Source organism: Brassica napus, chromosome C3, assembly GCF_020379485.1.
Source record: "Brassica napus cultivar Da-Ae chromosome C3, Da-Ae, whole genome shotgun sequence".
NCBI classification, from domain to species: Eukaryota; Viridiplantae; Streptophyta; class Magnoliopsida; order Brassicales; family Brassicaceae; genus Brassica; species Brassica napus.
Genome location: NC_063446.1, coordinates 23,703,578 through 23,726,751, shown reverse-complemented (window position 1 = coordinate 23,726,751; position 23,174 = coordinate 23,703,578). Strand labels below are relative to the sequence as shown.

Below are 23,174 nucleotides of genomic sequence, written 5' to 3'. Positions count from 1 at the left end.
AAGCCTTGCGTTGATTCGATTAAATTCATCAATCCGAGAGCCTTGCATTGATTCGATTCAATTCATCAATACAGGAAGTCAGGTCTCTAGAGATTTAAAGCCTAAATCCCTATATTTGAGCTTGAGTTATAAACCCTGCGCTGCGCCACTATACAATTATACAACATCACTTTTGTAGAAATTTCAGCATAAATAATTGATGAAAGTATTAGTAGTTTTTATTTAAGTATCTTAAAGCCCATTATAAGGAAAGGTTTAAAAAATATATCAATAAAAAAGCCCATGGGCTTAGAGAAACCAAAACCACACGGCTCTCCCTTTGCCGCTTTCCCGCTCCTCCTCCGTTAAAAACTCTCCACCTTCTTCAGTAAAACGATCCGACTTTCTTCTTCGTCCGTCTTCGTTGCTTGGTTCCGGAAGCAGTCACAGTTCTTTTTCCGGAAGGCTAAAAAAAAACTCGCCGGAGATGGACACACCGGATAAGAACCGCATCTCCGCCGTTTCGTTCTGCAACTTCGAGGTTTTCTTTCTCTCACTCCTAATTTTCAGCTATGATAATCTGTTCCCAGAGATTATGAAGCTTCCTCGCGTGAATCCACATGTAGAAGTCTCCTTAATCTGTTCATCGGACCTATTCGCTCCAAACTTTCAGGGATGAAATTAGGGTTTTGGGGGTTTAAGATCGTCCTCGTTGGGTTAATTACAGTTATTCGAGTAATTGTTGCTGAATCGGAGTTATAATTAGCGAATATATTCTCAGTTTAATCCTGTTAATATATATATATATATATATATATATATATATATATATATATATATATATATATATATGCAGGATTCTCCAGTTTTTCAGTATATTAACGGACTTTCCCCAATAGAGCCAGTGAAGGCTGATCATGCCTTCCACTCGTTGGCGCTTGCATCTCCTTCATCTCTGTTCAGCTCGCCGCAGATAGATTGCGTCAAAAGGTAACCTGAGTCTTGTTGTTGGTAGGAGGAGAAAAGATTTGGTATTGTTGCGTTTTTTTTAAAGAAAATGCTGATATTTGTGTGGTTATGTTTCTTCTTATAGGCATCATTCTCGTGATCTGTCTAGTCCAGTACTCTCCCTTGGTAGAGAAGATGTTCTGGTTGAGCTCAAGTGTGGTGGACCTGATGAGGAGATGGCGAATGTTTCTGAAACCAAGGCGTTTAAGGAGCAGGTTAAGCTAGCAATTGAGATGGCGAGTTCTTTGAGTACTCAAATGGGTTCTTCTGATGAAGTAGTAGTACCAATGGATGCTGAAAATGAAGTGATGAAACAATCTGGTGAGTTGTGTACACAGCTGCTTAATGAGCTTGATGCTGATTCGGATATGGTAATTCAAACCGAAGAAATGGAAGCTGAGAATGGGTCTGGCGAGCAGGAGATACCAAATGCAAAGGATTCAAGAATTTGCTCTTTTACTTCGGTGCCTCAGCAGTTTTCTAATCACTCAGGGAATGTAGTACAGCCTTGCAGTAGTGTGCACGTTGCAGCTGGAGCTCTAGACACCACTCTTAGCAGTTCATCGAACGTTGCAGCTTTTGATTCTACAGCCAAAGCTGAAGATGATGATCAAGAAGCAAACCTACAGCTCAGTAGCAAGGTAACATTTCAATCTATTGATTTAAACTTTGAATACAACTTTTCTGATAAAATATAATTTGATTCTTGCAGCAACGGAGTGTACGCAGGCGCTGCTTGACTTTTGATTTGGGAGGATCTTACAAAAGGGTATCTTTGCGTGATTCCACAAACGACTTTCCCTTTGATTTTACATCCATCAACGAAGCTCCTAGTCCTCAAAAGTGTATAGACTCCAGCAAACAAGAGACCGATGAGATTCTACCCGTACCAGGAACTATTGGCCTGCACTTTAATGCTCTCGTGAACCCCTCCCGAAATAAATTTACTTCCAAAGATGGCTGTGTTTTATCTCATGCTGAAGAAGAATTCACAACTCCTGTTTCCACAATAAAGGATTTGGTGTCCTGTGATAACCAAATCACGGAGGAGGCTCCCGAGAGATCTATGGAAGGAGAATGGGTTGAGGAACTTGGTAGTTGTAAGCGCTGTAGATGTAAAAGATCCAGATGCTTGAAGCTGTAAGTTATTTCCTTACTATCATTCTTCTCACACAATTATCGGAAGTTACCTTCATCTCACCTGATATCTTTTGCTTCATCTGTTACAGGTACTGTGATTGTTTCGCTGCTGGTCTATACTGTGTCGAGCCTTGTTCGTGTCAAAATTGTTTCAATAGACCAATCCATGAAGATATAGTTATAAAAAGTCGTCGACGTGTTGAAGCTCGCAACCCATTAGCTTTTGCTCCGAAAGTTGTCCTGACTTCTGCCTCTGCTGCATATTTTGGGGTAAGACATGATGAGATCAACAGAGCGCAAACTCATAAACAATAAAAAAATTGACTCTACTAACTTATCTTGATTTGCTACTGAAAGTATGTTGAGGCAGTGACATGTTATTACTTATTATATAACTCATGCTAATTACAGGAGGAGAGCAACAAGACTCCTGCTTCAGCAAGACACATGAGAGGATGCAACTGCAAGAAATCAGGATGTTCAAAGAAGTATTGTGAATGCTACTTGGTAAGTTTGGTTTCATTTATTCTAATAAATAATTTCCATTCATTCTTCTTAAAAATGTTTCAATGACATGTTTATCAAGGTGGGCGTTGGATGCTCGGCGAGTTGCAGGTGCATAGGTTGCAAAAATATTCTCTGTCAAACAAATGGTAATCTTTTCAAACTTCAAATGCCATTTCATTCGAGTTAATTAGAATTAGCTAAAGATTGTTTTTTCATTAATTTCTCAGAGCAATTCCACTTACCTTGCGCGGTAGAGTCTGATGCGGTTACAATCAACGAAGAAGCTAAAGATCATTGTGATTATATCTAAGTCTAGTTCGGTAGGTATATATATAATAAACATATATGAAAGTAATAATCCCTGGTTAGGAAAGTAAATGTGTTCTGTTTTACTCTGCTCTTGTTTAAATTTAATATTGGTTGTTTGTTTGTTCTTTTGCACTGAAGAAAGTTTTGTAACGGTGGTAACGGTACTCGTCTCTTTTGTCTTCTACTCGTTTGTTTTCTCTTATGGTTGTTGCGAGTTCGTTCTTGAAAGCAAGCCAAGCATCGAATTATTACAACAAGTAACAAAAGACAACAAGATGACTTTGATCTGGACGATCTTGGCCAGAACAGAACACTATCATTTGGATTTTGTCCGAGTGTCGTGTCAATTCGATGGCATGTGACATAGATTATTATGAACTCATTGACAACCAGTACAATGGCAGAAGATCAAGAGGAGGTTTATTCGTTAAGCTGAAGTTGATCTTGTAAAGACAAGATGGTTTAGTGATGATAAAACACTCCTAAGAAGATGAACAGGTCCAAAACAGAAAGAATATCTTGTGGAATGTTTCTAAAACAAGCGTTGCATAAATTATCCAAAACTGGCAAGTTTTATACTGAGAAAAGTCACAAATACATCAAACAGAAGAGGAGGCTGAGGGACCAAACTAGTGCGAAAAAACACAAAGCATTAAAGATACTGAAGTTTGGAATTAAACGATATCTCAATTTGAACACCTCTCTTAAGCTCCAATGATCTCAGTAGGTTCTTCGACCACTGTCTCATCAGCTGGCCTGTCAACCTTCACACCAACATCCTCTGCTGTGTAGTCTCCGTGAACCTACACAGATTTATAAACCAACGCATTTGATTATTATAACCTTTGATGATATCTCAAAATATATAAAAAAATGTTGTTAGGGTAGTTTATCTTCACCTCCATGAGCTTTCCAAGGTCGAATTTGGGAGCCTTGAGGATCTTGACTTTACGGATGAAAACATTCTGAAGAGGGTAGATTCCCTGAGTTGCCTTGTCAATCTCCTTCCCAATAGATTCTGGAATAAACTTGGCAACAAGCTCCTTGAGGTCAGAAGACGAAGCTTCCTTGATCATTATCTCCCTCATCTTGCTGCGAATCTGATGAATTAGGACATTAAAAAAACAGACTTCATGAAAACAAGAACTAGTTTCAGTAAGGAAGGAATATATATACCTGACGGATTTGGCTAGATTGAGCATAGCAAGTTCTCTTGACTTGGTTAGCACGTCTCTTGGTGAAAGCAATGCAGAAAAGCCTCAGAGTGAAGTTGTCAGTGGTTTTAACATCAACGTGAGACTCAATCAAAGTCTGCCACTTTTTCACCAAGGATCTGAGTTTATCAGTGGTGAAGTCCATGCCCTAGTAATCAAACAAAGAGCTAAATGTTAAATACAATACCTAATGTTAAAAAACCAATGTTTAATCAAGTGTCCTTACCCAGAACTGGGTCAAGACATTCCTGCCCTGGACATCTTCAGCTCTGAGACGGATCTTCCTGTAAGCGTTGTCCTCATCACCTTGGAGATCAGCAAGAGACACCTCGAAGACTCTGTGTTTCAAACCCTCTGATGCAATCTGGTATGTTTCAAAACACACACACGTAACAACATTTAGAAACGTTAAAAGCATACCATAACACTAAAACATTGGCAATTACAACAACTACCGCACTAGGTTCCGACAAATCTCACTAGCTAAAGCGATCAATCGAGCTTGTAAGAGAAGAGACATTACCTTGGTACCCTGAGTTCTAGAAACAAGTGTCTTTCCAACATTTCTGTGAGTGAAGTTGGAGGGAGCCTTGATGTCATACCAATCCTTCTTGGAGAAAGGATCAACACTGACATCATCATTTCGATAAAGACAAACAACAAATCAATTACAATGACTCTCAAATAACTTAAAAGAGCTCAAAAGATTTTGTAATACTTACATCTTCTTCTTGCCTCCCTTTCTTCCTTTGGAGATTCGCTTGTTCTTCCCGACGGCCATGGCTTGGGTATAGTTAGGTCTCACGAGGCAGCAAACGCAAAGATGTATAACCTAAGTGAATGATACGGCGCTTGTTGAATTTAAACATGCATCTAGGGTTTTGAGTAGTGATGTCGTTAGTGGGCTACGTAGCCCACACTTAATATTTTTAATACCCACCCAAACAAACTTGAATCACTCAGTTATCTAACCTATACTAAAAGGGGAATATGGTCAAAGGAGAGCCTGTCCACGTTGGATTAAATAATCAACCAGTAAAAAATTGACATGTCAGCTTCATTTTTAAGTAATCCTCTGTTTTTGTCCACGTCTTTATTTCTACAAACCCAAACTCCTACCTAATTTTTGACAAAATATCGCCTCCAGACCGATTCGACTTCTTCTTCCTTCTCATTGAAAAATCAATCATAAATCACTATGTTATCTTCTCCACCGATTCACCTGCGTAGAGTCTCATTTCCACCCCTATCACTCATAAAGACCCAACCGTTATTGCATTAACACAAAGCTAATCAACTCTTCCAACTCTCACACCTAAAAACGTTATATATATAGCTCTTTTACGGTGCTCTCATTCACCAAGAAGCTACCTTCATCAGTTTGCAACTCTTGACTAATGCTTCTTCATTAGGCCAAGATCTCATACATTTATCCTTTTGCTCCCTTCTTTGCTCGACAATCTTTCGCAAGGTAATTTTGTTTGATTTTCTTCTATGATTTTATCTCTAATTCCTCTCGATGTTGTGTTCCCCGATCCCTTTGTGATTTTTTTATACATGTTGATAGTTTGTTTATGAGCCGAATAATATTTGTTTTCATTTTCAGTGTCTTTCTAGATCTCTCTTCTATGTATGTGATTTTTAATCGGTACCTGGCTACCTACTCAAATTCCTCTCCATACTTCATTTTGATCTCTCCAGGTGGATTATCTATGTGACCAAGGAGCCACCGAAGTGAGCAGGATGTAGCAAAGCGGCTGCAACTGATCCAAACAAACCAAAAAGGCCAGCCGGGGCCTTCTTCTTTTTCATGTAATAATCGCCTGCAAATTCTTCTTTTATTTTGTGTTCAGTAGTTTCCATGGGTTAAATTTTTTTATTTAAAAAAGTTCTTCCTCTGGCTACTGCGAAATCTAATACAGGTTAGATGGTTCGAATCCTTTCTGTTATTTTGATGTCAAAAGTATTTGACAATGGTTATATGAACTTATAAATCTGTTGCCATTATTCCTCTTTTTAATTTGATTGTAATGTATTTTTTGTTGGTTTTCTATTATTTGTATGGACATACAAGTTGCAAAAGCTGCTGGAGATAAGTGGAAATTCTTGACAAATGGGGTATGTTCTCTCAACAATTACCCATAGTTGTGTTATTAGCTTATCATCTCAGTTGTCATAACAAAGTATAATACTTGTGTTTTACAATAAGTGAGGAGAAATAACTTCATGTTGCCAAGGCTGAAAATCACAAGTTTGACTACGAGAAGAACATTGAGACCGTACAACAAGAAATTGGTAAACGAAGTGTCAATCAAGTGTCAGTTTATAGATTGGTTGTTATGTTGGTCGTTGACCAATCATTGATTACTTTTCACTCATAGAAGAAATATCCAAAGGAAGATGAGGGATCTGAAAAATCAGTGCCAGAGGTTAGGATGAAAGAGAAAGGTTAGTGGTTTTGAGCTATTACACATCATTGCATAAGAAAGAGCTTTGATTTACTTTTGTACCATTTGTATAGATGTCTGCAAAGATATCTCTATATGTTAATCTTAACTTAAATGTTTGTGGGGCTAATTAAAAGAAGACTGAACAGGGTGCAAGAGCATAAAAACTACACGCTACACAAACCTCTTGAAGCTAAGGACATTGCAGCTAAGAAAGCTCAGAGAAATTCTGAGTATTTAAGGGAGAAAGAGAAGAAAACGGTATCAGCGAAAGGCTACAATTGTTTAAGAAATATGTGAAGCAATGAAATTGAGCAAGGAATCGTCTGATGATGGTGGCAGAAGCTGCTCATTACGCCGAAGTGGCTACTCATAAAACAGATGTGGTTGGGTAGATAGTGCAAGGGACAAACTCGATTGCAGGGACGGTGGAAGGTGCAGTGGGATATGCAGGGCATAAGGTGGCTATAAGAATGTGGAGTTGATTAAAAATAAATCAGCAGCGGCTGCTAATATGGTGGTTGGATACACAGTGAGCCAGAAAGAGAAAGCTCAACACAAATGCCAAGAAATGCACCAGGTACTACTCCGCTTACGTCAAAGATCTTGATTTAGCTCATTCAAGTATCATAATGTTGTTACGTGGTTCTCAAGAAACTGTTTTTAGATTTGTTGAGTGGGGGTGAGGAAGAGAAGCTACCAGGGTTTGTCACAGAATCAAGAAGATGCTATGGACCGATGTAAGAGAAATTAGAAGTAAGGAAATTGTATTCGGATATGGACCAAAAGGGTTCGGGTATGAAGAAAGATGTTTAAATATGGAACAAATGGAATGTTTTTTCAATTGTTTTTGCTTATAAGGGTCCTTTATCTAAATAGCATGAGACTATGCTTCAGAATAATTCCCTTCTAAATAAAAACCGCTATTTTTCTATTAAATGGGTTGAAGTATGTAACTGGTTAAGGTTTATCAATCTAATCAATCTCTTCATATTTTCCTTTGAATTACTAATATTTATCTACTCTTTGGAGACTAAGTCAGTGGACTTTATACTTTGAAGTGGATCGTACAACACTATCATACCAAGAACATTAGCTACCTTCAATTTAAAAATACCAAAATTTCAAACATGTGATTGCAGACAAATATCTTGGATGGAAGTCATCCTCATAATCAAATCACTTCAATCGAGTTGCATGTTAATTTGTATCATATTGTATAATAGCAGACACATATATATGTGCAAATACTACATATAAATACACATAAATTTGTATTTTGATCGGCAAGAGACGTCGGAGACCATATATGTTTTCACACAATAATCAACAGGAAGAACCATATTAATCTTGGATGATGCAATTAAATAAGAAAAATGCTTAAAATTACTAAATATAACTACAAATAGTAATAAATAATTAAATTAAAAATTAATCAAAAATGATATGTGATATCAATATACAAAGAAGAGAAAGAAAAAAAACCCAAAAAACTAAAGATTATATTACAAAACAAAATGTAAAACACATAAAGTTATACGTAAGTCTTATATTAATTCAGTATAACTACATGAATAATTTCATATGCACAATAAATCTATTATTTAGTTCAAAAAAAGTAAAATAAATCTATTACTCTTAATAAAACTCTGATTATATAGGAATCAAGAAGACAACATAGAAGACCAAGACAACATAGAAAACCAGCGTCGTTAACAAACAAAAAAAAAATCATCTTCTTTACTGTTGTAAATATTCTTCTATGTATTAGCTTGATCAATGAAGAATTATTTAAATAAATAAGAATCAAATGAAAGCAAAAGTTTTTAGGGAAAATTGTTTTTAGAGCAAACAAATGATAACTATGTCCTTTTAGACTAATATTTATTTTGTGTCATTTTTGTCCATAACACCCTTTAATATTTTTGAAAATAAATTCAATAAGTAGTTTTACAAACCAAAAAAAAATTGGAAAAATAGTAACTTTTGATAAAATACCAATATGAACTTAGTGGTATTTTTTCAGTTCTAAAAATGTTTAAATCATAAATTTTAGATTATGTTCTAAATAAAGTAGAAATTGCATTCTACAAAGTAGAAAACAAAATCCACTTTTTTCATTGAATCTACAATGTTTAGAATACATGATCTACGTAAATAAGAGTATTCTAAAAATATTTAAAATACACATTCCATGCTTAACCTACCGATCTAAATCTTTAGAAATCAAAATCTACACATTAATATAAATCTACAACACGTAGAAACCGACTTCTACAGATTTACTGTAAATCTAAAACATGTAGAAATCAAAATCTACATATTACTATAATTCTAAAAACCTGTAGAAATCGATTTCTACAGATTAGCTGTATTCTACGGATAAGATATCAGTTTCTAAAAATATGGAAACAAAATATTTGGGAATATTCACTTTGATATTTTTTTAAAAATCGATTTTTTTTTTTATAAAAAAAAAAAAAAAAACAAAAAAAATAAAAAAAATAACAACTTTAAGGGCATTATTGCCATTTTGAAAATAATTAGTCTAACGGAACATAAAGTATATAAGATTAGTCTGAAGGGACATATTTATCATTTTTTTGCTCTAAAAAAATAATTTTCCCAAGTTTTTATAATAAAGATTCCGCGCGAAGCGCGGAAAAAAGATCTAGTAAACATAAATAGGCTTTTTTGAGCGACCAAAAAATGGACAAAATATTTTTTTTTTCTGGTCATATCTTTATAAATAAAGTTGACTTGCCTTCTCTCTACAGGCAGTCATGTATGTCAGCAAAGAGGAGGGATCTTTTTTGGACACGTGTCTTGCTACCCCATACTGTTATAATTCATGTAACAAGAAGAATATAGAGAGTTTTTTTGTTTTTGGTCGATTAAACAGGGCCAGACCCAATTAACTCACTAATCACCCATTAGTTCTTCCCGGAGCTGGAATTTAGCGTCGACGACAACTGTGTTGGAGATGGACGTGATGGTGTTGGGATGGGCTTTCCTGAGACTCATAGGTTTGTTGTAAACTTTTGTCATTCGGATGGAATGACTGGATCATAGGGGGTAAGGTCGCTGCTGTGGTGGAGCCGTTGAAGAATTGCCGATGTTGTTGACCACGTTCAAGGAATTGTCAGTATAGAGGTATTACGTTTTACTTCAGATTACTGAATCAATGTGGGCTGTCTTATGTACAAGTGTTGCAGTATCTTTTGTAACATTTGCTTACATTGGTTGTATTCGTGCAGAGATAAGGAGGATTTCCAGTTTCTTTGCTCTTGATAGATAGGGGAATGGTAATGCATTTAGGTCGCTTGGCTAGCCGACGAGTGGAAAGCTTGATTTTGACACTGTCAATGATGCAAGCACAGGTAAGGCATCAGATATTAGACTCATGTTGAACAGTGATGGTGCTGCTAGGAATTCTAAAACCAAAAGTGGTTTTTGTAATTATATTGTTTGTTTGTTTTATTCAGAAAAAATTCTAAAACAAATCTTCTTCATTTCATGCTCATGCTTCGGTTGGCTGCGTTTAGATTTCAATATTGGAAAATTTTCCAAGCCTAAGTTATCTATGTTTTAGGCAAATATAATATTGTAAGTGAGTTGATCTTGAATTAAATGCACTCAACTTGCCAGTATAATTTTGTTGGCAGGATTCTCAGGCCAGGTGGAAACCCTCTAAAAAGAGTTTGATCTAGCAACACTCTGCTGGGTGTTTGTTAGAGGGTGAGGATCTCTGTAAGATATTGTCTAAGTATGGTTCACATTGTTTATTGATTCACTGAAATGTCCTATTTCATCATTGTTTCTCCACTGCAGTGTAGATGACTTTCAACAGTTCAATACCATATTCTCATATGGTAACTAGCCAAGCGGCTCTATAGCCATGTATTAAAAAAAACGCCTTCTAGCTAAGATTGTACCGATTGCTCAGATGGGAGTAGCACATGGGGTCGTCATTCCTTATCCCTTCTTTCGCATTAAGTGGTTCCAAACGAACAGAAACACAAAACTTCTCTTCCCTCCCGGAAGATCCTTGCATCTGATCCTCTCCAGCAGCCATTTTCATCCCTCAGCTCCCTTCCATCATCCTAGCACAAGAGAAACCAAGAAGAAAACAACATCAATGTCATACATATATAAAGAAAGAGAAAGAATTATGAGTTATGAGACAGCTCAGTCATTCATTGTAGATTATTTTCTTTTACCGGTGAGCAAGAAGATGAGAATCTTATATTTGGTAATTTAACTGCTGTAGAAATATTTTTATTTCATCAATCAATCGTAGTGAACATATTAGCTTAAGAACTTTTGGTTTATTCCTTGTATTTCTCTGAAATTCAGTGTGGAAAAATGTCTACTTAGGTCATTTTCACCTTTTCAGATTATTCATTATTTGTATTATATTGTTGAATAATGTCATTATATAACACGATAATCTTTTGTGTTCTTTTCCTGAATAGATGAACTGTATACTGCTCGGTATGTTTCTTTCTTTTTTGTAAAAATGTATGTTTCTTCTCTCTTCAATTAAAAGAAAAGGAATGAAGCAGCATATATAGTTAACTCTTTTAATATATCAAATCCCTTTATTTTCCTATATATAGCATATGATAGAGCTGTTATTAGGAGTAGAAGTTGATCAGTATTAAACATCAACTATCATGATGACTTGAAGAAGCAGGCAGGCCCGGGTTTGACCCAAAACGTATGATACAAACGTATGGGGCCTATTATTTTTGTCAAAATTTTAGAACCTATTTTTTTCAATGTCATTACTTATAATTATATCAATTTGATAATTTGTTATGTGTATATAAACGATAAGAAAAAAAAGTTGTGGGACATCACTATAATACAAAAATAATTAAAATTCATATATTATGTGTTATTAAATATGTGTGGATTAAAAGGCAAAAAAAAAAGAAAAAAAAATTGTGACGATAACAAAAAAGGAAAATAACTGATTTTGAATAATTATTTTCTAGGTTAAACTTTTTTTCTTCACAGACGAAAGAAACTTCTCGAAGCTGAAGTTGATAAAGTCTTACCTACGGTCAACTATTTCATAAAAAAGTTAAATAGTTTAACTATATTGTCGATTGAAAAAAATATAATCAAAAATCTTGATTATGAAAATTTGATAGATGATTTTGCAAGAAAAAATACAAGAAAATCTATATTTAAGAACTGATATTTTTTCTTAGTTTTGAGGATATTGTATTTTTTATTATAAACTTAAGTTTTTATCGATATTTTTTTATATATTATCTAGGGGTTTCACTTTCGTATTTCGTATGGGACCATGAATATCTCAGGACCGGTACTGGAAGCAGGCAACTCCTCCTCCAAACAAAAAAGGTTATACACTTTGTATATGTCTAACTAATATTAATTAAAAAGTTAAGGAAGTAAAGAGTTCGTCCACGTACTTCGCCGACGACGCACATCTTCCGAGTTTTGAAGTAAAGAGTTGTCACTTTAGACAAGTGTGGTTTGGAAAATGATCTTTAAACTGCGTTTGTGTTTTTTTATTCTTTGCCAGCAGTCCATTTTGTTAGATCAAATGATAGTCGGGGTTAAGATGTTTCCAAAAGACACGCTCCAATCCCGTCTTATCTACATGGAAAAGAGGATAACACTGCTTTTTCGCTTCTTTGGCAAATAAATCTGCATGCATATTCTTATACCTACGAATATGAAAATACTAAAACCCGCGAAACCGTCATGTAGGAAGCAAAAAAAAGACTAACTCGAAAGTAAAAGCCGGCCAATTAATAGGATTACCAATCATGTCCATCAAATCTGAATAATATGTTTCTCTTTTTATTGTAGAAATATGCATATCTCATATTTACAGAATGCATATTTTTTTTTTGAAATTGCATTTTAAAGTTGCGATAAAAAAATGAAAGAAGAAGATCAATGTTAGTGATGGTCTTCTATAGCTAAAAGTGTTTGATAACTACATTTGTTTTTCAAATCAAAATCTACATTTCCCTTTTGACAAAAGCAATTATAAAAGTCTTACTTGAGTGCAGATTCAAGAAATACTTCTTGACAAAACATCGTCATTAGAAACATCCCACACACTCTAACCCATCTCACAAACAACCCAATCGGAAAGCCATAACAAGTCAAAACATTTACTATGTACACTCTCACATTAACTGTGTTTCCATCGTCAAAATAATACACTACTATCACTAACCACCATCAAATAGATAAAGAACAATTTTAAACTCATTAAAAATAAACATATGAATCCTGCGCGTAGCGCCGGAATACCACTAGTAACAAAACAAAACATGATACTACTTTGTAAAAATTATAGATATGAATATTTAACAAAATCCAACTGAATTTAAAAATATAAAAATACAAAAGGAATAATAATCAGTTTAGTTACCATGTAAAAATTTAAATTATCGTAAATTTAAGCATAGAAAAAAAAAATTATTTCATTTCATCAATATTTTGTGCTCCTAAACTGTTTGCAGTGTGTGACATATCACCTAAAATATGAATATAAATTAATCATTTAAAAACAATATATTTGACAAATTAGTTGTATTTGATAAATTCGGGAATAAATATAATTATAAAATTTCTAGACTATACATGATTACTAAAATTTCACATACTTTGCCAAATTTTTATTTTTTTCGTTCTTCCGTTAGAATTGAATAAAATTTCACTAACTTGATTAAAAACCTCTAGTAAACAGTGTATATAAGAGTCAATGTATAATAAAATACGCGCAAACAACGAGATCAAATTCTGACAACAAAAAAGCTTTAACCAAGAAAGATGTGAGCCAGCGTTTTATCTCTGGTGGCCTCAGATGAACTTAAGAGAGTTTCAAGCTTTTTAATGCAGAAGAAAGGAGGTTGAGTTTGGCGGGAACTTTTTGCTTGTACTCTTTCTCCAACAGACCTCCACTGGCAGGCTGCGAAATGAGTACTCCGATTCCTTGCTGGCACAAAAACACACGTGATCCTACTGCGCCCAGATACTCTCCTGACTCTCCAAGCTTATTCTGATGCCGACTGGGCCGGAGACACCAACGACTACGTATCAACAAATACCTATGTTGTCTCTTGGATCCAATCCTATTTCCTGGTCGTCCAAGAAATAACGTGATGTAGCGTGCTCCTCCACTGAAGCTGAGTATAGAGCTGTCGCTAACACAGCGTCCGAACTCCGGTGGATCTGCTCTCTCTTCTCTGACTTTGGAATCACCTTACTTGCAGCTCCAGTCGTCTACTGCGACAATGTTAGCGCCACCTATCTGTCCGCTAATCATGTCTTCCACTCCCGCATGAAAATCATTTCCCTCGACTATCACTTCATCCGAGACAATGTACAATCCGGAGCACTACGTGTTACACATATCTCTATGAAAGATCAACTCACTGATGCACTTACTAAACCCTTAGCTCGGCAATGTTTTGCAGAACTTTCATCCAAGATTGGTGTCAGTCAACTGCCTCCATTTTAAAGGAACATGTAAGAAAGATATAGTTAGAGGACCACTTTGTAATTAGTTAACTGTGTAATTCCTATATATTATGTAAATGTTCTCAATCAATACAATCAAGTAATTACGTTGATATGGCATGTTATATGTGTTGAAGTTTTGCGAGAGGCCAAGTGAGACATGGTCAGGACTCACGAGTCTATATCTAACATTTTAAAAAATAAAATGATATTCTTTATTACTTTAAAATCGGATTTATTTTCTAAAATGTAGTCCATTTGTTTTTTTGTGCACATATAGTCCACTTGTTTAAGTATAAGTTTTTGGGTTTACTATATTTATCATCAGACGTGGTCCAGCTAGCATCATGGTAGAACCTCGTATACGTTTAAACAATTAAAATTATGAATGGGTGAGAAAAGAAGGTCCACAGAAAAGATCTGGTGAATAAAGCAAATTGGTGAAGATATTTAGTATATTGACCGAAAACTATATCTTGGTCAAGATATTATCCTTATGTACACTGCAAATGAACGACGTGGCATTGGAACCACCCATCGTCAGCACACTGTTTATGAATTGGTCAAGAATTCAATTTATCTACTATTAACAAAGTATTTGTGTGTTAATATTTTCTACTAGAAGAGGGACGTATGTATTTAATTTGTGGGGTTGCTACGTTATTGTACAATTGCACAAGTAAAATACTAACTCGCCATCATTTCACTATAAATAGAGGTTGATCTTAGCGCTAGCTCCTCACACTACACATACACATACACATTCAGTAAAACACAAAAGTAATATATACATCATGGCTAAGTTTGCGTCCATCACCCTTCTCTTTGCTGCCCTTGTTCTCTTTGCTGCTTTTGGTGAGTAGTAACATATATTTTCATATCCATGGCCAAATGTGTTTTGAAGTTTTCTTTCATTATTTTCAAGCGATTAACTTTGAGTTATGTATATGCAGAAGCATCAGGGGAAGGGAAGGAGTGCGAGGAGCGAAGTCGTCAAAGTCGGTCATTTTCAGGAATCTGTAAATACGACTATGCGTGCCAAAATCATTGCATTAACCTTGAGAAAGCAGACGGTGGACAATGCAACTCTCGCTCCCCTACTGCTAAATGTATCTGTTACTTTCAATGCGTTTAATCTACCAAAACTCTATTGTGCTTAATTGTGTGATTTTTATAAAATAAGTCTGCGTCACTCCATGAGTGGCCGAATGACATCTACACTTATGTTGTTTATGTTGGACTGGTTATAAACTTATAATATAAAATTTATGCACAACTCATCTTCTTGTCCATAAAAATCTGTAAGGTCCCAACTCCGACCCGATATATGGCGAACGCCTTGACCATGCCATAGAAATACTAGCGTGGAAGCATAAGAAAACAAAGCATATATAGCTAATACAGGTTACTTTGCAGCCGATAGTGATTGAGCTTAGGGTTTTCTTCATCCTTCCTTCAGCAGAGGTTGCAGACACTAAACCATCTGGTGAGGATGTGGCTGAGGGAGAGTAAGTTTGATGATGGTGTTCCTAGACGTCTAACGTTCCTCTCTCTCCAAATGCCATATAACAAAGCTTGAAACACAAACTTGATCAAGACTTTATCCGTTGTACTGAGCCGGTTCCAGAGTAAGGAGTTCGTCGTGATATGCCAGTCTGGATTAATTATTGAATAGAGAATAGGTTTGAAGAGATAATAGTCCCAACTGAATAAGAGTAGGGACATGTAAAACATAGGTGATCTTCTTGAGCGAAATTGCCAAAAATATTACATTCATAGTACCATTTTTTATATTTTACACAAATTATTTTTATTCTTACTTTTAATGAAGGTAAAAGATATTTATATCCTAGGGTTAATTAATATAGATTTCGGGTTAAGAGTTGAGGGGTGTGGTAGAGTTTTTAAAATGCAAAATTTAGGATTCTAATAAATATATAAATAAATACTTAAAAATATAATTTTTAAAAAATAGTTTCACAAATAATTTTGATTTTAAGCAAGAAATGTAACAAGAAAGCGCAGAGTGAGAAAGTAGAGCGAGAAAATTCTCTCTAAGACCATGTGCAATGGACATGCTGAAAAAATAATTCAACTGTTTAATAACTGCAGTGAGAGTGTTTGAAACACAAAAAAAAGGCGTGGAGTTTTTGGTGTTGAATTTATTCAACTGTTGAACCAAAAACAAATGGAGCCCACATTGAAGAACCTTAGTGTTCTATTGGTTGTTGGAATTTTTATGTTTTTCTATTTCATTCAAATTCTTTCAAATCAATTATCTTATACCAAATGTTATATTTTTTAAAAACAAATTATACCAAAATTAATAGTTTTTGTGTTTTACAAAAAGAGATTTGGTTTATTAAATTTGGCCATAATAAAAAAATTGTTTATTACAAAAATATTATCATTATTTTATAAAATACTTATTTATTAACTAATTTTATGAAATTTATTGAAATTTTTCTTTAGAAAATCCAAATTTTTTTGTTCAGAAAAAGTATATGGAAGGATTGAACTATAAAATGAAAATAATGTATAGAGTGTTGAATTTTTAAATAAACTAGTGTACGAACTAAAGTTAAAATGAATTTCAAATTAATAGGCCGAGGAAAAAGACGATGATGTATAATATTAAAAATACAAAATAGGGGGTGGAACAGAAGTAAACATTTCACATACTCTAAGAGCAGGATTAACCCTGTATCTAAGGTGGTATCTTAAGGGAAATTATGATTAAAACAAAATTAAAAATGACAATTATAAGAAGGAACGTCTCCTAATGTGGGATTAAAAGAGACGTGCCTTATGGTGCACGTGGCAGGTGTTTATTGGGCCGTGTGGTAATGAGAAGAGGCAAGAAAAAAAAGACCCCCGCGTTCTTCTTTTCTCTCCTTTTCGATGCTCTGTCTCTCTCTTTCTCTATCTCTCGTTCCTGATTTGCGCATGTGTCGGAGACGAATCAAAGAGGCGTTTTATGAATCAAAAGGCAGAATCATGTGATTGTGTTGGGATTACGAGAAGGGAATCGAAGCGGCTTTGCATGCAAACCGAAGAGTCTGTTTTCGGAATCGAAAGGCAAATCGAAGCGGTAGAAGCTTTGCATGCGAATCCAAGAGGCTGTTTTATGAATCGAAAGCCGAATCGAAGCAGCTGTATCAACAATCGAAAGGTAAAACCGTTTTTTTTTGTGTGATTTTGTTGTGATTTGAGAAGTGAAAAAGAATATGTCGCTGAATTTGTTTTGGTTTGTCTTTTTCGGTTCTCTATCTCTCTCCATTGCTCGCGACCAGAATACACATGCAACTGAGACGAATTGAGACAACATGTTCGAATCGAAAGGTAAAGAATTTGTCTCTCTCTTTGTTGTTTTGTTTTTGTGTTCTCAATTATCAGAGTTTAAGAGTTTAAGTGAGTGAATCACAATGGAAATGCTATATACATAATTTTAAAACGTTAATCTCTATTAGTGAATCAGTGAAAATTGTTCCTATTTCGTATGTTGACCATACTCAAATTTAATTTTGCTTGTTTTTGTTTGATTGTATTTAATTTGTGATGGGTTTATGTGTGATGGTGAAACGCAGAAGCTTTGTTCAGTTTTGATGTGGAGCATCAACGGTTGCAAGTCTTGCAAGCATCTTAATAAATTCCGGCTTCTTCTCTGCAAAGTCAAGGTTCATACCCTCCTTTACAGCTCACTCTGAAATGTAGATGCCTTGATAAGTGTTAGGTAATAAATACATGTCTTGAGTTGTGCTTGGTTTGATGTTTGATGGTGATTATTGTTAGTTTATGGTTGGGTTAGTGTTATGTAATAAATACATGTTAGGTTAGATAGGATGGATAGTAATTTGCTCTGAATGTGTTTAGATAAGTGTAAAGTCCGTTTGGTTGAGTGTGATGAATGCCATCAGCTCTTCTCTTCCATTTATTTAACGCACTCCTTTATCTCTTTCTTAAACATATTCCTGATCTTTCACACTTCAATCTCTCTTCTTACTCATTTCCGTCTCTCTTCTTGGTCATCTCTTCTATTTCTCTTCTTTGACAATTTGAATATGGATTATAATCCATATTCAAATTATGTTGATCTTCTTAATAGTCAAAATGAAAATGTCATTTCTCTAGACTCTCCGCCAGCTCCTGTATTTCGCAGAGAAGGCACTCAAGATTCCAGCTTCGGTGACTCTTCTCCACAGCGTAGAGAAAGAAGGACGTGGTCCCCTTCGGATGATATAGTTCTCATCAGCTCGTGGTTAAACACGAGCAAAGATCCCGTTGTAGGGAATGAGCAAAAGTCAGGTCATTTTTGGAACAGAGTTGCAGCCTACTTTTGCGCCAGTCCGAAGCTTGCAGGCTGTGAAAAAAGAGAGCCAATGCACTGCAAGCAACGGTGGCACAAGATCAACGATCTTGTTTGCAAGTTCTGTGGTGCATATGAATCTGCAGCCAGGGAGAAAACAAGCGGGCACAATGATAATGATATCCTGAAGCAAGCTCACGAAATCTTCTACAATAACTATAAAAAAAATTTACTCTTGAGCATGCGTGGAAAGAGCTACGCAACGACCAGAAATAGTGTGATCTATCTTCTCCTAAAACCGAGAGAATCTCTAAAAGGAGGAAGTTAGATGATGGTGCACAATCATCTACATCTCACGATACTGTGAACAAGACTGGTGAAGCAGATGAGGGAACTGTTCGGCCCCCGGGTGTTAAGGCAGCCAAGAGGCTCGGTAAGAAGACAATGAAAGAGGAGAAAGGGCTGTCGGAGTTTAAGGAGATATGGTCTATTAAAGAAGAGGATTTGACTAGGAAAGAAAGGATCGTGAAGATGGGTCTACTTGACCGTCTACTTGCAAAACCAGAACCACTCCCCGAATATGAAGAGTCTCTAAAGAAGAAGCTCATTAGCGAGCTGTTTTAGTTTGTATCATGTTGTAATTTGTCCAGTGTTGTGTCATGTCTTTTGATGTTTGTTGTTTGTTTGTTGTGTTTGTTTGTTGTTTTAGCGAGCTGTTTGATTATGAACTCTGTCTAATTTGAATTATTATCGGTTGTTGCTTCTTGGTTGTGTTAGTCCTTCGATGCTATAAAAGCTTTGTTGTTCACATGTTCTTGTCGATTGTTGTTCACGGTTCTTTCATTCACATGCTATAAAAGCTTTGTTGTTCACATGTTTTTTTGTCTTCTCTCATTATTTTCAGGTAAATAAGAAGTGAAAGTGTGGAGCTTTGGGAGAGGAAGTGACATGATTTGTAATCTTGTGTCACGGTTTCAAAAGGCCATACAACTTGTATTATTGACTACTGTTATAACACGTAGTTGTAAAGTCATGCAAGTGACATGTTTTGTAGTTTTGTAGTTTTGTAGTTTTGTAGTTTTGTAATCTTGTGTCACGGTTTCAAAAGGCCATACAACTTGTATTATTGACCATACTCAAATTTTCTATATAAACTCTTGTATTGTTGGTTGTCTCTTCACAACTCGTAAACTCTTATTCTCTCTTGCATGGTTCTGTCTTTACAACTTCTAAACGTGTAAACTCTTATTCAACTCGTAAAAGAATCAAAGTCCTTTATCCCAACTCGTAAATTCTTTCTCCATCTTATAACTTCGAGTCCATACCAAAAGAATTCTTCTTGTTCCCTCTTTGCAATTTCAAGTCCATATCAAAAGTCCATAATCTCTTTTTCACGAAAACTCTTTCTCCCTCTCGTAAATAGCTTCTTCTTCTCATAATACTTTCGAGGGTTCAAATGATGATGCTCTTGATCAATATTTTGATCAATATTTTGATCAATGTTTTGATCAAACGTTCGAGAATTTGGCAGTTGATTATGGTGATCAAGAAGAAAAGAAAAAGAAAAGAAAAAAACGAGTTTACATCGAAAGAAAATGTGAAGAAGGCAATGTACGTTTATGGAATGATTATTTCAGCGATACTCCCACATATCCTCAAAATCTATGTCGACGACGATTTCGAATGAACAAATCATTGTTCATGCGTATTGTCGATCGACTCTCTAATGAAGTTCAATTCTTTGAACAAAAGAGAGATGGTCTCAGAAGGCTTAGTCTATCTCCACTCCAAAAGTGTACAGCAGCCATTCGTGTCTTGGCATATGGTACTGCGGCCGACATGGTCGACGAATACCTCAGACTCGGTGAAACCACAACTCGGTCATGTGTGGAGAATTTTGTGGAAGGAATAATTTATTTATTCGGGGATGAGTACCTACGAAGACCAACACCAGCTGATCTTCAACGTCTACTTGATATTGGAGAGCATCGTGGATTTCCCGGGATGATAGGAAGCATCGATTGTATGCATTGGGAGTGGAAGAATTGTCCCACCGCTTGGAAAGGGCAATATTCTCGTGGTTCGGGTAAACCAACAATCGTTTTAGAGGCGGTTGCTTCGTATGATCTCTGGATATGGCATGCGTTTTTTGGACCTCCAGGTACCTTAAATGATATCAATGTTCTTGATCGCTCACCTGTTTTTGATAACATAATAAAGGGTCAAGCTCCGCAAGTCACTTACTCTGTCAATGGAAGAGAGTATCATATGACTTACTATCTCACCGATGGTATTTACCCGAGATGGACAACTTTTATCCAATCTATTCCAATATCACAAGGGCCGAAAGCAGTTTTATTTGCTCAACATCAAGAAGCTGTCCGAAAAGATGTCGAGCGTGCTTTTGGAGTCTTGCAAGCTCGCTTTGCCATTGTTAAAAATCCAGCACTTTTTTGGGATAAAGTGAAAATTGGGAAGATTATGAGAGCATGTATCATACTCCATAATATGATAGTAGAAGACGAAAGAGATGGATACACTCAATTTGATGTTTCAGAGTTCCAACAAAGAGAAGACACCGGAAGTTCACATGTGGATCTCACGTACTCTACAGACATTCCTACAAATATCGCCAATATGATGAATGTTCGAACTAGAATTCGTGATAGACATATGCATCAACAACTAAAAGATGATTTGGTTGAACATGTATGGCGTAAATTTGGACATGATGAAGACAACAACTGAGCTTGAATGCTTCTTTCAAATTATTCTCGTTTATTTTACAATTTTTTGTATTTATGTTTTTATTTAAAAATCTATGTTTAAAATGTTATCTTTTAATAAGTTTTATTCAATAAATAATTTTAATTTCAATTAAAAATATGTTTAATATTTAAAAAAAAAACTCTTAATTAAGAGACTACCATTGGAGGATACAAATGTAGGCATTTCTTAACAAAATCTCTTAAGCCACATATACTAATAAAAAATAACAAATCTCTTAAGCCACATATACTAATAAAAAATAACTAAGAGATGTTAATAAGAGCTGTGGGTTAATGTTGCTCTAACAAGTCACCCCTAGTGGGCTCCAGGATTTTATTCAGAGGGTAATAAGTTGTTTTCACGTTGGTAACAGGATTTTACATCTCAAAACACGTTTTGGAGTTAATTGTCATTTCTTTATGATTTTTTTTTGTTTGCTTTTCTCCATTTATTGATTCTCTCCCTTTTACTTGTTGCTAGAGATTTTTTCCGCTCTACCCACAAATTATGTATTTTAAAGTTATAACATTTTTATATTAATTACTATGTAATTTTTTGATGTTAGGAGTTTTCAAGGCTCCTAAGACAAATGTTGTTGTATAGTGATTGTCGAACCAGTTCTGAGGGATATCAAAGCACTGAGAATGCAAGTGCTCACTTAATCTAAGTGCAACCAATGATTTAGATGGGTTTTAAATTACTACTAATACTAGAAAGCAATTACAGAATGATACTTTCTTGACTAAGGGAAAAGAGAACTCATGGGCATAGGGATTAGACCTTGGGTGATCAAGTATCGAACTAAAGATGGCAAATGATCAATCAAACTATCAACCTTAAGCCTAGACACAATTCTAAGCAAGCTCTATGTCTAGATAAATGCTCATTTGCTAACATATCTCAAACATCAAATGTCTTTGGTTGAATAATATGAAAGCAATCATTACTAACAAGTCTATTAGCTATCTTAGCACCTTTAACAACAAATGTCTTTGGCAAAGTATACTAAAAGCCTAGGAGAGTTGTCTCAGACATTTCATCAAACACCTTTCGGGTGGGAAATGCCTATTGATCAACTTTTGAGTGGCCAACTCAGAAGATGCATTGGGAATACTCTACTAGCAAGGAACAAGAATGATCTACACTAAAACATCCTAGAACTAACCTAATCACCCTTAATCTCCCTAACCCATGAATTCAAAAGGTGATTACTCACTAATCTCCATGATTCCTCTTAAACCCATATTGGATTTCAGATTAACCATGTAGAGAAATAGATAAGAAATCAACAAGAACACAAGATGAAAGCAATGAAATCTGAATCAAAAGAGGTTTTTTACTAGTTCTTCTCTCCAAAAAAAAAGATTATCTCTGGTGGCTTACAAAGGTCCTTAAAAACATAGGTTTTCAGAAGTAAAAACGTGCATAATGAAATGACCAAAAGGCCATTGAGAAATCATGAATTCGCCAAACAAATAGATGCGGAGCGACCTCGGCACGTCGCTGCGAGAGGTCGCTCCTGGGTCGTTTCTTCGCGAGCGACCTGGCTGTGTCGCTCTGAAGACGTCGTTCCCGGGTCGTCTCCTCGCGAGCGACCTGGCTGTGTCGCTCTGAAGACGTCGCTCCGGACCTCGTTGGGTGTCGTCTCGCCATGGAAACGCGAGCGACCTTGAAACGTCGCTCTGGCAAGTCGCTCTGGGAGGGGTGTCTCGCGATAGAAACGCGAGCGACCTCTCTACGTCGCTCTGGCAAGGTCGCTCCGAGATTTGTGTCACAGCGACTTCATGTAGTCGCTCCGGGAAGTCGCTCCAGGCAGTGCTCGTCCAAAGATCACTCTAATCACCTCCATTGAGTTCCAAATGTACCCAAATGTCTCCAGGAACTCCATATGGTACTCCAATACCTAATAGAGACATATGTATGCAAAATGCAACCTAGACATGGCTAAATCCTAATCTATATGATGAAAATGCACATGAATAA

General features: G+C 35.7%; 4 protein-coding genes and 2 long non-coding RNA genes across 8 annotated transcripts; 5 read left to right on the top strand and 1 right to left on the bottom strand.

Annotated features, from left to right (window-relative positions):
- Positions 1 to 262: 262 nt before the first annotated feature.
- Positions 263 to 3,145, top strand: LOC106385626 (protein tesmin/TSO1-like CXC 4). Its single transcript, XM_013825534.3, has 8 exons — positions 263 to 520; positions 836 to 969; positions 1,073 to 1,628; positions 1,700 to 2,127; positions 2,217 to 2,397; positions 2,539 to 2,634; positions 2,714 to 2,780; positions 2,862 to 3,145. The coding sequence occupies exons 1-8, from the start codon at positions 467 to 469 to the stop codon at positions 2,942 to 2,944; spliced, it is 1,599 nt and encodes a 532-aa protein (XP_013680988.2). The 5' UTR covers positions 263 to 466; the 3' UTR covers positions 2,945 to 3,145.
- Positions 3,146 to 3,470: 325 nt separating this feature from the next.
- On the bottom strand, positions 3,471 to 5,051 carry LOC106388814 (40S ribosomal protein S3a-2). The gene is made up of 6 exons (XM_013828964.3): positions 4,880 to 5,051; positions 4,681 to 4,786; positions 4,384 to 4,521; positions 4,120 to 4,305; positions 3,843 to 4,043; positions 3,471 to 3,746 (listed from the first exon to the last, which is right to left on the bottom strand). Exons 1-6 carry the CDS (start codon positions 4,936 to 4,938, stop codon positions 3,648 to 3,650), a joined length of 789 nt encoding a protein of 262 aa, XP_013684418.1. The 5' UTR covers positions 4,939 to 5,051; the 3' UTR covers positions 3,471 to 3,647.
- A 78-nt stretch (positions 5,052 to 5,129) lies between these two features.
- Positions 5,130 to 8,925, top strand: LOC125583353. Of its 3 annotated transcripts, none has more exons than XR_007320377.1 (6): positions 5,134 to 5,628; positions 5,859 to 5,969; positions 6,232 to 6,275; positions 6,367 to 6,452; positions 6,539 to 6,605; positions 6,754 to 8,925. It is a non-coding gene; the product is annotated as an uncharacterized LOC125583353 (long non-coding RNA). The 3 variants fall into 3 exon arrangements; XR_007320376.1 differs by having other exon boundaries at positions 5,140 to 5,628; positions 5,859 to 6,275; positions 6,754 to 7,184; positions 7,272 to 8,925; XR_007320375.1 differs by having other exon boundaries at positions 5,130 to 5,628; positions 5,859 to 6,275.
- A 514-nt stretch (positions 8,926 to 9,439) lies between these two features.
- LOC106385625 lies at positions 9,440 to 11,076 on the top strand. The gene is made up of 4 exons (XR_001277227.3): positions 9,440 to 9,757; positions 9,862 to 9,984; positions 10,270 to 10,342; positions 10,436 to 11,076. It is a non-coding gene; the product is annotated as an uncharacterized LOC106385625 (long non-coding RNA).
- Positions 11,077 to 14,736: 3,660 nt separating this feature from the next.
- Positions 14,737 to 21,717, top strand: LOC106388813 (putative nuclease HARBI1). Its single transcript, XM_048750099.1, has 3 exons — positions 14,737 to 14,971; positions 15,070 to 17,458; positions 17,704 to 21,717. Exon 3 carries the CDS (start codon positions 20,106 to 20,108, stop codon positions 21,168 to 21,170), a length of 1,065 nt encoding a protein of 354 aa, XP_048606056.1. The 5' UTR covers positions 14,737 to 14,971; positions 15,070 to 17,458; positions 17,704 to 20,105; the 3' UTR covers positions 21,171 to 21,717.
- LOC111203663 lies at positions 18,178 to 19,046 on the top strand. Its single transcript, XM_022697601.1, has 2 exons — positions 18,178 to 18,611; positions 18,740 to 19,046. Exons 1-2 carry the CDS (start codon positions 18,178 to 18,180, stop codon positions 19,044 to 19,046), a joined length of 741 nt encoding a protein of 246 aa, XP_022553322.1.
- Positions 21,718 to 23,174: the final 1,457 nt, after the last annotated feature.

Excerpts from the sequence above, each read along its gene's own strand:
- LOC106388814 (XM_013828964.3), bottom strand. The coding sequence starts at position 4,938 with ATGGCCGTCGGGAAGAACAAGCGAATCTCCAAAGGAAGAAAGGGAGGC. Across the intron at positions 4,306-4,383 it reads ATGTCTTGACCCAGTTCTGG|GGCATGGACTTCACCACTGA; the intron begins GTAAGGACACTT and ends TTTGATTACTAG. Across the intron at positions 3,747-3,842 it reads ACCTTGGAAAGCTCATGGAG|GTTCACGGAGACTACACAGC; the intron begins GTGAAGATAAAC and ends AAATCTGTGTAG.
- LOC106385626 (XM_013825534.3), top strand. The coding sequence starts at position 467 with ATGGACACACCGGATAAGAACCGCATCTCCGCCGTTTCGTTCTGCAAC. Across the intron at positions 521-835 it reads TTTCGTTCTGCAACTTCGAG|GATTCTCCAGTTTTTCAGTA; the intron begins GTTTTCTTTCTC and ends ATATATATGCAG. Across the intron at positions 2,128-2,216 it reads AGATCCAGATGCTTGAAGCT|GTACTGTGATTGTTTCGCTG; the intron begins GTAAGTTATTTC and ends CATCTGTTACAG.
- LOC111203663 (XM_022697601.1), top strand. The coding sequence starts at position 18,178 with ATGGATTATAATCCATATTCAAATTATGTTGATCTTCTTAATAGTCAA. Across the intron at positions 18,612-18,739 it reads AATGATAATGATATCCTGAA|GAGGAAGTTAGATGATGGTG; the intron begins GCAAGCTCACGA and ends AATCTCTAAAAG.
- LOC106388813 (XM_048750099.1), top strand. The coding sequence starts at position 20,106 with ATGAACAAATCATTGTTCATGCGTATTGTCGATCGACTCTCTAATGAA.